General features: G+C 44.8%; 1 protein-coding gene across 4 annotated transcripts in view; it reads right to left on the bottom strand.

Moving 5' to 3' along the window:
- Positions 1 to 16437, bottom strand: part of TLK1 (tousled like kinase 1) — a 351587-nt gene that overhangs the window by 94342 nt on the left and 240808 nt on the right. For all 4 annotated transcript variants that reach the window (XM_040357767.1, XM_040357768.1, XM_040357769.1 and 1 more), the window contains one exon: positions 2474 to 2545. In XM_040357767.1, coding sequence (XP_040213701.1) covers positions 2474 to 2545 — 72 coding nt within the window. The remainder of the gene's footprint in view (positions 1 to 2473; positions 2546 to 16437) is intronic.

The raw sequence follows: 16437 nt of genomic DNA, 5'->3' as shown, positions 1-16437 counted from the left end.
AGGTGCAGTTATGGAGCTTCGGACCGGGTCTCGAGCTGGGCACTTAAAGCAGGGGTTCACCCTAAAAAAATAAATTCTAACATTACAATGAGCTGACCTATGACACGGACATCATGCTGGTCTTTTTTTTTTCGTACATACCATTTTGTCTGTATTTTCTCCCCAGATTCCCCGCTGGAGTAGGCGTTCCTATTCACAGGGTAAGTGATTGACGTTCTTCCGACCGGCGCATACAGTGCGTCACGACTTGCCGAAAGAAGCCGAATGTCGGTGCGCAGGCGCCGTATAGCGCCGTATAGAGCCGACCCGACGTTCGGTTTCTTTTGGCAAGTCGTGACGCGCTGTATGCGCCGGTCGGAAGAACGTCAATCACTTACCCTGTGAATAGGAACGCCCACTTCCGCAGGAAATCCGGGGAGAAAATACAGATACAACGGTATGTACAACAAAAAAAAAAAAGACCAGCATGATGTCCGTGTCACAGGTCAGCTCATTGTAATGTTAGAATTTTTTTTTAGGGTGAACCCCCGCTTTAAAGGGCAACGTACCTGTACATGCCTGTGCCCAGCCGTGCCATTCTGCCGACGTATATCGGCATTAGGCGGACCTCAAGTGGTTAAGAGTGGGTAAACTGACCTCATTTACAGACAAAGTTCATCCCTTTGATCTAAAAAGAACCAAGAGATACATGGTTTCTCTTTATCGCTGTTGATAAACATTTGGCCGCTGATTTTTTTTCTTATGACAGCTCTGCACTTGTTTAACATGAATCGGGAAATGCTGTATTAAGATCGTGAGGGGGTGGGTGAATCGCAATCACGATTTAACGATTAATCATGCAGCTCTACTGGAAAATGATCAGTTCTACATAGAAACCAATCAGCTTCCAGATTGCATTGTCAAAGCTTAATTGAACAAGCTGAAGTTAGAAGCCGATTGGCTACCATGGACAGTTGGACCAGATTTTGCACTCTCCAGGGGTAGATTTACTAAAACTGGAGCACTCAGAATCTGGTGCAGCTGTGCATGGTAGCCAATCAGCTTCTAACCTCTGTTCAATTAAAGTAGATGTATACCCACTCTCATCCTTTCTAAACTACTGCCATAGTGCTGATCTATAAGGATATGGATGCCTCCTGCATGTATCCTTACCTGTCAAATGTCTCCCCTCTGTCTGTTATAAGAACTGAAAAATTGCAGATTCTGTAGGTGGGTCTGTTGTCTGGAGCTCGGTGGGTGGAGTTGTGATGTCAGTAGACTCCCCGCCCACCTCTACACTCCCCTTACACTGAATTCTGCTATGATCACTAACATCCAGTCAAAATCCAGAAAAGTAACTACATGACTTCAGAAAAGAAGTGGGGGTGGGAATTAAAAAATAATGCCTGTCTCCAGGCTAGTGCATGAGATATGCAAATAACCTGTCACTCACACCAAGGGGGCGGAACGGACCAAGGTTTTTCTCCGTTTTATCTCACTGAACAATAAAAGAGGATTGCTCAGAGCTGGATTAACTGTGTGGCAAGACTGGGCACAGATGATAGGAAATCTTTTACTCTACATTGTGACAGGAAAAAAAAAAAATTGGGGTTTACATCCACTTTAAGCTTTGGCAATAAAACCTGTGAGGCCCCGTACACACGACCGAGTTTCTCGGCAGAATTCAGCCAGAAACTCGGTCGGAGCTGAATTCTGCCGAGAAACCCGGCTGTGTGTACACTTTCGGCCGAGGAAGCCGACGAGTTCCTCGTCGAGCCAAATAGAGAACATGTTCTCTATTTCCTCGTTGTTCAATGAGGAAAGTTGGCTCGCCGAGATCCTCGGCGGCTTCAACACAGAACTCGACGAGGAACTCCATGTGTTTGGCACGTCGAGTTCCTCGGATGTGTGTACGTGGCCTAAGCCGATTGGTTTCTATGCAGAAGTTAGCCTGATTTTAAAGTGGTTATAAACTCTGTTACACCACTTGTACCTACAGAAAGGTTATAATAAGGCTTACCTGTAGGTACTGTAAATATCTCCTAAGCTTGCACAGTTTAGGAGATATTCACTATATACGCTGCTGCAGACGTCATTGCGGCTCCAGACCCCGCAAACCCAGAAGTAACTCCTGTGAAACAGGTCAGTTGTGGGAGCGGAGTGGAGTGTGGGCAGCACTGCAAGGCATCGTTCTAAGAATTTCATAATGAGCTAGTATGCTATGCATACTAGCTCATTATGCCGTTGTCTTGCAGGTTTTTTTTCCACCCGGTTTACCACCTCTTTAACCAGTCTGCTTGTTCTGTAAGGTGATGCATCAACAGCAGCTATTACAGACAGTTGTGTAATACGATTAGAATAAAAACATCTGTTACATGAACCGACAGGTATTTTGTCTCCGAATACAATGCAAGAAGTTTAAAATGGCAATAATAAATATTTGTCAGATACGGAAAGCAGACGCCTTCAGGATCTACGATCGCTGTAAACATACCTCTGACTCTTTGTCGCTTAAAGAACCCAGGCTCCCAAAGCTGTGGTTAGAGCTTTCATTGTTTGTTGAGGCCTGTAAAACAAACACAGGTAGGAGAAAATAACCAACATGAACAAGGTACAGAACTGTGCAAAACAGTGAAGAGGCATCTCGTCATACACATAATACCATCAACCTTTTATTATAGAACAAAAAACCTGGAAAAGAAATGGCTTCAGTCGCACTTCTGTACTACAGGAAACTTGTACGGAAAAACTCAAACTAATAAAGCGATCCGATTGGCTCTGGCTTTAAGCCTCCGTGCACACCGCTAAATATGTTTTATTCAACCCAGAAGGGATGAACGAAAAAAAAAAAAAAATTACAGCTCAGGTCAAAACTGATGTACTAACACTCCCCTTCTCAAGTGCTCCTGGCCCATTCACCCTTCTTGAGTGTCCCTATAGCACCCTATAGCTGCGTGCTGTGGGATTACTTGTGCATGCTTGCTACCGAGCTGCCTCTGCGTGCCAGAGTCCAACCCCGCTGCCTCCACACTGGATGTGATTGACTGCAGCGGGAGCCAACGAGGAGCCAGAGACCCAGGAGAGCTTCTGCTCTCGTGCACATCACTGGATCGGGATCAAGCTCAGGCAAGTATTAGGGGGAGACCGAGGGGGAAGCTGCACACTGAAGGTTTTTAACCTTCATGCATAGAATGCATGAAGGTTAAAAAAAAAAAAAAAAAAACTGCTTTTCGAACCACTTTAATACTTTGAATCACAGATCCAAAACAAGCATGCAGCAAGTGAAATGAAAGAAAAAGCATAAATCCTTGTCTGCATACTTTATGCAGGTCAGTGACTTAAAGCTGAACTCTGAAAAGTAAAAATCCTCTCTTGTAGTGAGGCTGCCCCGCACTGTAAGGTTAAAGTGGTAATAAACTCTTACATACAGTATACTTAGTTTGCAAGCCTCAGGTGATACACAGGGATGAAATTAAGTTGTACCTGTTTATCTGTGCAGCCCTCTTTTTCTCTACAGCCTTTGAAAACACACATATCAAAGGCTATTTCTCAGCTCCTATAACCAAAAACCAGTGCACTATCATATTATAAACAATCAATTCCCAACTCATATCAATATATAAATAAATGAAAAAACAAATGTCACAGTATTATACAAGAACCATTAAAAAAATATATCAGTGCATACAATAAATGTGCAAAAATTTTCATACATACACAAAACACTGATGAAATAACCCATAATAGTGAATAAGTCCCAATCCAATAATGCGATTAGTGCGCTTCTCTAAAATGTCACATTCAATGGTGTTCACTCTTCACCCAGGGGCGGGCGGTGAGAGAGCTAGATTATGCTGGGCATCCTTGGGACAGAAAATGAGACGGACTCCATCTGATCTGTTGTAGCCTCTAATGCACATTGTGAGAAGCTCACAGTATGCTGTGAAATCAGAGTAAACTATTTCAGCTGGCCATACATACATGGATCAAAATGTGGCCAGATCAGCAGCAAACGGCCAAATTTGAATCCATCCATGGGCACTGTGGTTGAACAGAAGAAGCTCTACCAATTGAACGCTATTCAACCTGTGAGCGGGATTTCAGCCGCTCAAACAGCATTGCAGGCTATAACCAATGCCCTGTTTGAATGAAACATCGACCTCCTCTTAGCCAGTTTCACAAATGTGCAAGACTGATCGGAAAGTTGGCTTTCAACTTTAAACATGTAGAAGGCAGTATTTTGTTAATCTAAGTCACAGGTGTCAAACACAAGACCCGCGGGCCGAATCCGGCCCTCCAGGCCATTTCATGTGGCCCTTGTACCTCTCCTGCAGCTCCAGCCCTCCCATGGTCTTACTCCAGACCCTTACTTTCCGCTTTCAAGCAATGCATCCAGCTTCTTCCCAGCAGCAGCATAAGGAAAGGCGGGTGCACTGGGAAGTAAGGGAGAGTGGGGGACTCAACTTCTGATGGTGGGGTGGCTCTTGACATCTAATGTAAGGGGAGGGAATGTGCTGGACATCTAATCTTACAAATACAACCAGCCCTTTTGAGGGCAATCCTAATGCTGATGCAGCCTACGATAAAATTGAGTTCGACACCCCTGGATCGCCATGGAAATGGAAAACCGTGTCCCTGCACCTGGGCCCTCATCAGCCCACCAACCGCTGGCACCAGGCACGAGCAAACCCCACCGACCTGGATATGAAACTCTGGGAGCTGGGCAGCCAACCCAGTTCCAACATCAAAAAACAAAAACTCCAGCTCTGCTGCTTACCCGCAGCAGGGCCACAGTTTTCCCATCCCTCCCTCACTCCCGTGCACTCTCCGCCCCCTCTCCAACAGACCCGCTGTGTGAAAAGGCTACCTTGCACACCCCCCAACCTCCCCGACCCGGCGCAAGTCAATCTGTAAACACAGTGGCCCACCCGTCCCTGCCAATCCCCGCACAGGGTGTTGGAGACAAGCGAGGAGGTGAGCAGAGTCCAAACTAAATTGGTCAAGCCCTGTGCTAAAATATGGTTACATTACAATCTACAGAAAGCAGAGCCACTGCACAGCATGCATGATAATTTCAGTGATGGAAGCCAATGAGGTGCAGACAACACCCCCTTGCCGTGACGGATAAACAGCTGTTCTCACCATCTACAGCCAAGACTTAAGCTGGTCATACACAAGATAGAAAATTGGCTGGTCCATCAGTGTGCGGGATCCCTCACTTGCAGCCAGAATACATGTCCTTGTGGGAAGAAGGCTGTGGTTGTGGGGATGGTGGCTTTATTCTTCCTTCCACCTCATTTGTATGGAGGAATCATTTTTCCCCCCATTCTGCCCATTGAATGATGAACATAAAAAATAAAAAATAAAACAGTGTATGGCCAGCTTCATTCTGCGATGACTGAACTGGCTTGAATCCGTGATGCAACATAAGAATATTAAGATAAAAAGAATCATTTTCATAGTAAATGATATGCAATATTAATGCTATATGCCTCCAACAATACCCTGCATGATTGTAAAATGCAGGGTTCGCATGCACTTCATGCAATGGAGTGGTCCCTGTAACAGATTTTAAAAATAACTGCTGACAAGTAAAAAAGAAAAAAGAAAAAGCAAGCATGATTCTAGATTGATAGCTGTGCATAAAATGGTTTAAAAACCACAAAAAAAAAAAACATTACATAAAAAAATATGTATATATAAAATGTGCATGCTCCCTTTAAGAAACCTTGGTGCAATCCACTACAGACTCACTAGGAAACCACAGGCACTCTCCGAGTGTAATGATACGTGCCTTTTCCATGCCATCTTCACAGGAATTAGCCATGAACAATCACTTCTGGTCTGTGTGCATTACAACAAGAAACTTCCAGCGACACCTAAAACCTGGCAACAGTCCGTGTTTACAATTCAGGGAGGAGGACTCAATGCATCTTCCAGCAGGCTTGGTTCTCATTCAGATAACAAAGCCAGTTCAACCATCTTGTAGCTCTGGGTGTCTGCTATAGCACTGCAGAGTGCAAGCCAGAGTATTGACAGGACAGAAAAAAAAAAAAAACGCATTACTGCCAGCGTGACAAGAAAGGGTTAATGAATGACACAACCTTAAACTGCTCAGGAAACTTGTGCCGTGAGCTACAGACTTGAGTGAAGCACTTGTGACTTTCCCTGTCATCGGATATAAATTACTGGGAGACGGTAACAAAGGCCCAGGAAGAGCGTTTGTACAGCATTGCCTGACAAATGGAAGTGACCAGTCAGTGCCCTCTACACTTATCTAACTGATTTAGTATACACAGATCGGCGATCACGAGCTCCACAACTATGCCACACATCACCATGTTATTAGAACATAAAAGTGGTTATCACACCAAATGCAGATCTCAGTAGAGAGAAGTTCAGTCTGCAGAGGCAACAGAATTTAAAGTGGAGGTTCACCCAAAAACTCAATTTTTAACATTAGATTGAGGCTCATTTTGTCAAGGGGAATCGGGTGTTTTTTTTTTAAATCGAAGCAGTACTTACCGTTTTAGAGATAGATCTTCTGCGCCGCTTCCGGATATGGTCTGCGGGACTGGGCGTTCCCATTTGATGGACAGGCTTCCAACGGTCGCATACAGCGCGTCACGATTTTCCGAAAGTAGCCGAACGTCGGTGCGCAGGCGCCGTATAGAGCCGCACCGACGTTCGGCTTATTTCGGCTACTCGTGACGCGATGTATGCGACCGTCGGAAGCCTGTCAATCAAATATGAACGCCCAGTCCCGAAGACCATACCGGAAGCGGCGGAGAAGATCGCTCTCTAAAACGGTAAGTACTGCTTCGATTTAAAAAAAAAAACACCCGATTCCCCTTCACAAAATGAGCCTCAATCTAATGTTAAAAATTGTTTTTCGGGTGAACTCCCGCTTTAAAAGGCAGATGTCAAATTTAACCCATTACTGCAGCCTTCAAAGGCAGAGCGGTGGCTGTAGTGTTTTGGAGTGCCGTTTTTAAGTAGCACCATGTTTACATTGAGTATGCGTGGCGTGCAAATAGGAGACATTTGTCAGAACCATCTTCCAATTTCAAATCTTAATGTAGAATTAGCATTTTTTTTGTCCCCTATTGTGGAAAAGGTAGGGGAGAATTACCCCTTTCAGGTTTTTTTTAAATATGTGTCCCGTTTGAGAAATTTCCCTTCACTTCCTGTCCCACTGCCAGAACATGAAGTGAGAGGAATTCCCCCAAAGTGGTTGCCACGAAAATGAGTGTCCCCAATGGAAGATTTCCCCTCTATTCCTGCTCTGGTTACAACCAAAGATTTCCTTTCACTTTTAGTGATAACTGTCACCAGGACAAATAAATAGAGAGAATCTCCGTAACTGGGGCACAGGCAGCAATAAAACAATGACAGGTTCATGTGTGAATTGACACAGAGCCATGGCTCAGGAGCGTGCCTGCTTGGGTGCGCCCACAGCACGCTGCTTGCTGTGGGGGCATTTGGCAGGAGGGAGGAGCTAGGAGCGTCGGCATGGGACCCCAAAATTGGAGGATCCAGGCTGCTCGATGTAAAACCACTGCACAGAGCAGGGAAGTATAACATGTTTATTAAAAAAAAAAAAAAAAAGTCTTTAATATCACTTTAACCTGAACAAGCAAGATAGAAGCCGATTGGCTGCCATGCACAGCTCCTCCAGATTCAGTGTGCTCCAGTTTTGATAAATTCCCCCCCAATGTCCATAATCTCATAAGACAACACATATTATAAACATTCAGATTTGTGCCTCGTAAACTCTGATGGCCAATCACAAATATATGGAGTTCTGTTTGTGTGCCATCCCCTTCCTCTCTCAATGGAGGAAAGAAAAGAGAATTCCATGATTGATTCTCAAATATTCAGGTAGACAGCAGCAGCAGATTCACGGTTGGGGGGGAGGGGGGGTAATAAATGTGTTTTTCTGAGACCCTCCTGTACAAATGTGTTCCATTCCACTAGGCTACCTTCTTCCATTGCTATGTGGTCCAGTTCTGACGTGCCCATTGTCAGCCGGGGCAACTTCACCGGTTTGCAGCTACACAGGGCATAGTGAATATGCAAACATGTAAGCTTAAGTTGATCCCGAAGCCAGGCTGTGTGCAGCTATTCACACAAACCCAGCGTGTCTCGGCCCCATCCCCTGCTCTCAGGATTTTGACTGACAGCAGCAGGAGGAGCCAAATGGAAGGGGAGAAGAACTGCTGCAGATAGGTACAGCAGGTACAGCGCTGGATGCGAGAATGGACTCAGGTAAGTGTAAAGCGGGGTGGGAGCCGCTATTGAAAGATTTTTTTACAAAAAAAAAAAAAAAAAAAAAAAAAAAAAAAAAAACACACACCCACACACACACACAAACTAGCTCCTTATGAAATACTTACCTTAGAACAAAGCCTTCCAGCTGCATCCGCACACCGCTAAGACGGCAGACATCATTCCCAGAGTTTTTCCGGGTTTGCGGGCTCCAGTGCTGTGAGTGGCCGGAGCCGCGATAAACGTCACTCCCTCGCATTCACACGCGGGAGCTGCCATACACACCACAGGGCTCAGAAGGATTTGCATTGTATTTTCGGACAACTATACCGACGATAGGAAAATCGTATGATCTGGTACGAGGAAAATGTTGTGCTTGTCCGATTGAATATAAAATCGGATGAACTGTCGTAAAAGGCTCTCGAAAGTAGTGTACACATGATCCGAAAATCGTTTGATTCTTCCTCGGACAACCGTTTTCGTCTGATATTTAGTAAAATCATAGGTGTGTACATCTCTAGAGCTAGGTAACCGTTGTACCTTGTGTATCAAAAAAATTGCTCCAACACAAATGAAATTACTGCTTATAAACAAAGCAAAAGTGTGTGATAATCAAATAATTGCAAATAATTATATCTATACAGAAATTAGTCCATAGATTGCTTTACCAGGTGCAGATCAACAAGGACAGAGCTTGGCAGAAGACCAATCAAATGTTATGTTCATCAACAACAGCAAACAAACAACGCCGCTTACCAGATTTGCTGGATCTCAGTTTATAGAGATCATATGGGCATACACAAGAGGGATCACTTGGCCAGAGACGATATATCCACAGATTCCTCCGATGGCAAGATCTCTCCTCTTACTGCTGCGATGTTCCTTGTGGGTCTTTTTGGTAAGATTCACTCCCCAGACAGGTTATGAAGAATAAAGGAGACTTCATGGTGCAGTACTCAGTTTAATGCTTTATTCAAAAAATGATGGATACTGACATCCAGTAGACAAAGATTTCAAACACAGCTGTGGCTCAAGCCAGCCAGCTGGTGCGTGGTCAGAGATTGTAGCACCACCTGACGCATTTCCCTGTAGAAGGCATCAACTGGGAAAGGAGACCGTTTCCTTTCCCGGGTTGATGCCCGCTACGGTGAAATGCATCGCGTGGAGCTACAGTTGGAACCCCCGCAGCAGTGGAGAGCAGCAGTAAGAGGAGAGATCCTGCCAGCGGAGGAATCTGTGGATATATCGTCTCTGGCCAAGTGATCCCATATGATCTCTATAAACTAAGATCCAGCAAATCTGGTAAGCGGCGCGGTTTGTTTGCTGTTGTTGATGAACAGAACATTTGATTGGTCATCTGCCAAGCTCTGTCCTTGTTGATCTGCACCTGGTAAAGCAATCTATGGAACAATTTCTGTATAGATATAATTATTTGCAATTATTTGATTATCACACACTTTTGCTTTGTTTATAAGCAGTAATTTCATTTGTGTTGGAGCAATTTTTTTGATACACAAGGTACAACGGTTACCTAGCTCTAGAGATGTACACACCTATGATTTACAACAGGAAGGCCATACACAACAACATAACAAATGCAAACCATAATCATAGCAATTAAAGTGATTGTAAAGGCTCGCTTTAAAAAAACAAACATCCCAGATCCTCCTCTTCTCGGGTCCCTCTTTGCTGCTCCTAGTCCCTTCCTCTGAGTGCCCCTCAGCCAGCAGCTTGTTACAGGTTGTCACCCAAGCCGAGTCAGAGCTCCGTGTATCCATTCTGATACCGAGCCCCGACCAGGCCCTTCCCCTGCTCTCCCCTGATTGGCTGACTGACTGCCGCGGGAGCCAATAGTGCCGCTGCTCTGTCTCAGCCAATCAGGAGGAGTGTACTGGATGGCTGAGGGGATGGTGGACATTGCTGGAGAGAAGGAGGTCAGGTAGATAATTGGGGGGTGCTGGGGAGGCTGCTACACACAGAAGGTTTTTTATCTCGATGCATAAAATGCTATAAGATAGAAAAAACCTTCTGCCTTTACAACTCCTTTAAAGTTCCAATGAAATGCCAATACGTTCGGGGTTAAAGTGGTCTTCAAATTGAACATACACTTTTTCCTTCTCCAATTTTTATGCAAGGTCTAATATCATTTTGTAAGAATAAAACTAGAGAAAGTTGGAAAGTGCAAAATCTGGTGAAGGTCTGCATTGAAGCCAATCAGCCTCCAGGTTTTACTGTCAAAGCTTTAAAGATGTTAAGGCAGGGATCACAACCACTGGTATATAGTGTATGCCGTTTTATAGGGAGGGCCCAAGATCTCCCTCCAACGTCAGCGGTACGGTCACATGACCTCCCTCTGTATTACTTACATCGGAGGAAGAGAGTGACGGCGATCATGTGACCACTGCGCGGCGAGTAGAAAAAAGGTATTTAGAAGATACATTTTAGAAAACAACATACACTATATACTACACGTTATCCTAGCACTGCTCAGAATGGTGCTAGTATGGGAGGGTAGGGGTAACAAACTCTAAGTGAACAAGCAAATGTTGGAAGCTAAATGGCTACCATGCACAGCTGTACCAGATTTTGAACTCTGCAGTTTTAGCAAAGCAACCCAACAGTGTTTGACAAACTTGGGTCACATATTAGTATATACTCTGCAGTGTATGGCACAACCTGTGCTATTAGAGGAGAGAAAAACCCAAAACCATATTTCATTAACAAGCGGAGTTTAGTGGGTTGAGTCACCCACTACACAAGTGGCCAAAAGTTTTGAGAATGACACAAATTTACATGTTTACAAAGTCCGCTGCTTTAGTGTTTTTAGATATTTTTGTCAGATGTTACTATGGTATACTGAAGTATAATTACAGTGTCAAATACTTTTATTGACAATTACATTAAAAGTTAATTGACAATTACGTTTCAAGACGTCTGTAATTCTCTATGGCATGCTGTCAATCAACTTCCGGGTCACATCCTGACTGATTTCAGCCCATTCTTGCATAATCAATGCTTGGAGTTTGTCAGAATTTGTGGGGGGGTTTTTTGATCACCCAATTCTTGAGGATTGACCACAAGTTCTCAAATGGATTAAGGTTTGGGGAGTTTCCTGACCATGGACCCAAAATGTCCATGTTTTGTTCCCCGAGTCACTTCGTTATCACTTATGCCTTATAGGAAGGTGCTTCATCAGCCAGCAAAAGGTATGGTTGTCACCATTCTTTACTCATGGCTGTGTTATTAGGCAAAATTGTGAGTGAGCTCACTCATTTGGCTGAGAAGCAACCCCACACATGACTGGTCTCAGGATGCTTTACTGTTGGCATGGCACAGGACTGATGGTAATGCTCAACTTTTCTTCTCTGGACAAGGTTTTTTCTAGATGCCCCAAACAATCATAAAGGGGATTCAGAGAAAATAACGTTACCCCAGTCTTCAGCAGTCCAATCCCTGTACCATTTGCAGAACATCAGCCTGATGTTTTTCCTGGAGAGAAGTGGCTTCTTTGCTGCCCTTCCTGACACCAGGCCATCCACCAAAAGTCCTCTCCTCGCTGTGCGTTCAGATGCACTCACACCTGCCTGCTGCCATTCCTGAGCAAGTTCTGCAATGGTGGTGCCCCAATCCCGCAGCTCAATCTGTAGGAGACGGTCCTGGTGCTTACTGGACTTTCTTGGGCATCCTGAAGCCTTTCTCAACAAATGCATTGGAAATGTTTTTTATGAGATTAAGTTAATTTTCATGGCAAAGAGGGACTTTGCAATGAATTACAATTTATCTGAGCACTCTTCATAACATTCTGGAGTATATGCAAATTGTCATCATAAAAACAGAAGCAGCAGACTTTGTGAAAAAATTATATTTGTGTCAGTCTTAAAACTTTTGGCCATCACTGTGGATGGTTAGAGCCTAAAATACTTTATTTTCCTGTAGAAAATGTATAAATGTTAAGTTTTAGAGGCACCAATGACTTTTCACCATAACCCCATGGACATAACACTAGATATAGCTGATAGCTAAAAGCGTCAAAGTCAATAAAATTATCAATGCATGAATCAAAAAGAAAATATTTAAAATTATAAATAAAAAGAAAATGTACTCCTTTAAAACTGGACATCTTAGCATAATATCCCACAAGGATGAGGGGTCTCCATCTAAATCATTAGGATATAGGTACTATAACATTATGAGATTTTGTAGAACTTTGAACTGTACAAAATGTAGCGCCAAGTTCCTTAAAGCGGGGGTTCACCCAAAAAAGATTTTTTTAACATTACATTCAGCCGAGTTGTCGGAATGACAATCGGCTGTTTTTTTTTTATTTCATTGCCTTACATACCGTATTTTTACCGCCGCTTCCGGGTATGTAATCTGCGGGACTGGGCGTTCCTAATTGATTGACATCCTTTAGACCGGCGCATACAGCGCGTCACGAGTTGCTGAAAGAAGCCGGACTGCGAGTCAGCTCTATACGGCGCCTGTGCACCGACGTTTGGCTTCTTTCGGCAACTCGTGACGCTCTGTATGCGCCGGTCGGAAGGATGTCAATCAATCAATTAGGAAAGCCCAGTCCCGCAGATTACATACCCGGAAGCGGCGGTGAAAATACGGTATGTACGGTATGTACGGCAATGAAATAAAAAAAAAAAAAAACAGCCGATTGTCATTCTGACAACTCGGCTGAATGTAATGTTAAAACATTTTTTTTTTGGGTGAACCCCCGCTTTAAAGATGTATACCCGGCGATTTTCTTTAACCTGTAAGACAAATGGCATAATGAGCTAGTATGCACCACATACTAGCTTATTATGAAAAACTTACCTTAGAACAAGGCATCGCAGCTGATCCCGGTCCAGGCCGAGGGAGCGGACATTTTCCCTCTGCATGTCTTCCAGGCATCGCAGCTCCGGCGCTGCGAGTGGCCGGAGCCACGAGGTCGTCAATCCCATGCTTGCGCGCGGGAGACTTCTTTCCCGCAAGGTCTGACGGACTTTCAGCCGAGAAACTCAGGAGCGCATGTGCCGCTGAAGTCAGCGGCTCATTGCAAGGGGAATATCTCCTAAACCGTACAGGTTTAGGAGATATTTAAATCAGTGTGTGTCCCTCCCTGTTTGACAGAAGTGGGCAATCTGGAAAACTTTTGTCGATTATCGACCGTAGCCGCTGATCACTGCATTCTGACAGCGCCTGGGTCCCACCATCAGAATTCAATATTCCCAGTAGGCGAGGGAATCCTCCCATCCACCTCGTTTGTAAGGATGAAGGAATTCTAGCTTTATCCATTCTGGCCTGGACCAGAAACCTAGACATTTGATCACCTAAATGGTCAGAGTTATCTAGTGACCAAGGGCCAGATTCACAGACACTTACGTTGCGCAGCGGCAGCGTAACGTATCTGATTTACGTTAGACCGCCGCAAGTTTACAGCATAAGTGCCTGATTCACAAAGCACTTACCTGTAAACTTGCGGCGGTGTAACGTAAATGCGCTCGGCGCAAGCCCGCCTAATTCAAATGGGGCGGGCACCGAACGTTCTGCGCATGCTCCGCGTTCAAATTTCCCGACGTGCTTTGCGCAAAATTACGGCGCCCCAACGTTTTTTTTTAAGTGCGACGTGCGTTACGGCGTTTCGTATTCCCGGACGTCTTACGAAAAAAAAAAAATTGAAATTCGACGCGGGAACGACGGCCATACTTTAACATGGCTGATCTAAAGATAAGCCATGTTAAAGCAGGTGTAACTTTGCGATGGGAAAAACCGACTGGCGACGACGTACGGGATTGCGATGAACGCGCGGAACTTCGTGGATCGCCGTAACTAGTCATTTGCATATTCTACGCCGACCGCAATGGAATCGCCACCTAGCGGCCGGCCTAGAATTGCATCCTAAGATCCGACGGTGTAAGTCAATTACACCTGTCGGATCTTAGGGCTATCTATGCGGAACTGATTCTATGAATCAGCCGCATAGTTAGGACGGGCGGATCACAGAGATACGACGGCGTATCAGGAGATACGCCGTCGTATCTCTTCTGTGAATCTGGCCCCAAATGCCTAGGCTTCCAGCGATGTCGCTGGAACTGGAAGAAGCCCTAATAAAGCATGACATGAGTGAGACTACAAATTTGTAGGGAACAACTGCATAAAAAAGTTCTTACAGTGTGCATGTAATACACAAGATCCTTAAACATTTCTTTGATGTAAATTTTAACACAATGTGAAATCAATGAAAGAACAATAAAAAGTCCCTTTAATTATCGTACGTAAACTTGCAGAGTCTGTTCGTATGACCCCACTGCCAACCCAAAGGTTAATGAGATGAAGTAGTAAATCAGAAATATCACTAGTTAGATGACAGCACTCTTGTCACTGTTTGCAGCTGTTTAAAGCGTTTGTAAACTTCATAAACTTTTTTTTTTTTCCCCCAAACCTGCAATGCAAAAGGCATAATAGGCTAGTATGCATCGCATACTAGCCTATTATGAAATACTTACCTCGGAACGAGGTGTGTACCACTTACCTGGTCCACGCCGAGCAGGATGTCATCTTGCTCCGGCGTGTCTTCCGGGTATCGCCGCTCCAGCGCTGTGATTGGCTGGAGCGGCGATGACGTCACTCCCGCGCGTGCGCGCGGGAGATTTAAAATCGGCAGGGTCCGGCGATGCCGGTCCTTCAGCCGTGGAGTCCCCCCTGCGCATGCGCCGCCCGCATTGCGGGGGTAATATCTCCTAAACCGTGCAGGTTTAGGAGATATTCTCCTTACCTACAGGTAAGCCTTGTTGTAGGCTTACCTGTAGGTAAAAGTCCAAATAGTGGGTTTACAACCACTTTAAGTAACAGACTTGTAAAGTCTGGCTGAGTGATTAGGAGGTGCCTTTGCAAAATTGTGCTCCTTCTTTGGTGCTACTGGCTTGGCACATCTCAATCTAGAGATATAAATCAAGGCCTCTCTGGAGGCGAAGCCATCACAGGGCTTTTATTGCTCTCGGCCTCCTCCAAATTCCTTTTTTTTTATGTTAGAAGGTGGCTACATTCATTCTCCAATGGTCCCACTGTATGTAGGAACATAGCCATCCTCTCCTACTTGCTCCTGAAATGGACTATGGACCATGGGATGTGTAGAGCATAGAGCAATGCATTTATCTAACTGGCGTGCCCTGCTCATATCAAACAAATGGAAGTGGGGAGAAGGAGAGGTTCAGGAGCTCATGAAAAATGTTAGAAGAAGACAGAAAACACAGAAACATGATTTTATGAAAGACTGATTACAGGGCCATTCAATAGTGGATGTGTATGGATTACTATTCGTGTCAAATAGATCTAAACTCTTAACTGGATGATGATTAGTTTGCTAAAGCACTGGAAATCAAAAATATTTGCCATGTTTAAAAAAATAAAAATTAAGTGTTTTCACATTTGTCTTGTATGCCCCCTCAGTGCTGCCGATCTCCTCCAGCATCTTCCTTTCATAGCCACTTCCTTTCTACATGCACTTGCTCCAGTGTTGGCTGTACATCAGTGTTTCTCAAACTTTTTTGTCTTGTGGCGCACCAAAAACAAATAAATCTTTTCAAGTGTGCCGCGAAAATTTGTAACAGTGGTTAGCAGTAAATATAATATACACAAAATCAGCAGTCTTGTGTGATCCCCAGTATTATACATCACTGATATATTTTCCTGCTGATATAATATTGAGGAATGGAGATCACACAAGACGTCTGCTTATATTTACTGCTGCTATAAATCACACACTGCTCCGCCCGTCCCCATCTCTTCTCTCATCTTACCTTCAGTGTGGGACAGCCAGGGACTGCGCGCTCCTCTGCTCTGTTGTGGGTGGGACTGGAGGAGGAAATGTTGTCACGCTGAGGCGCAATGTGCTCAGCACCTCATTGGCTGGAAGCGCCAGGCATGGCACCTGTCCTGGCACACTGCTGGCAGCCATGCCGCAAACAATTCGTATTTGCTATCTGGATTGGCGGGGTCTAGCGGCGGACAGGCCAGACAGCACAGATGACCGTGTGAGGCCTGCACACTTGCACAGCGAGTGACTGACAGTTAGCACTATACCGACAGAGCAGCGAAGTCTCATGGTGTGGCGCCAGGCGTGGCCAGGCCCGGAGAACAACATGAATGATCTATCCATTTGGGCCAGCCTGCACCCTCCCTAGGCAGCAGTGCGGGAGC

This window comes from Rana temporaria, chromosome 6 (genome assembly GCF_905171775.1).
Source record: "Rana temporaria chromosome 6, aRanTem1.1, whole genome shotgun sequence".
In the NCBI taxonomy this organism is placed as follows: domain Eukaryota; kingdom Metazoa; phylum Chordata; class Amphibia; order Anura; family Ranidae; genus Rana; species Rana temporaria.
This window is presented reverse-complemented; position numbering and strand designations above follow the sequence as displayed.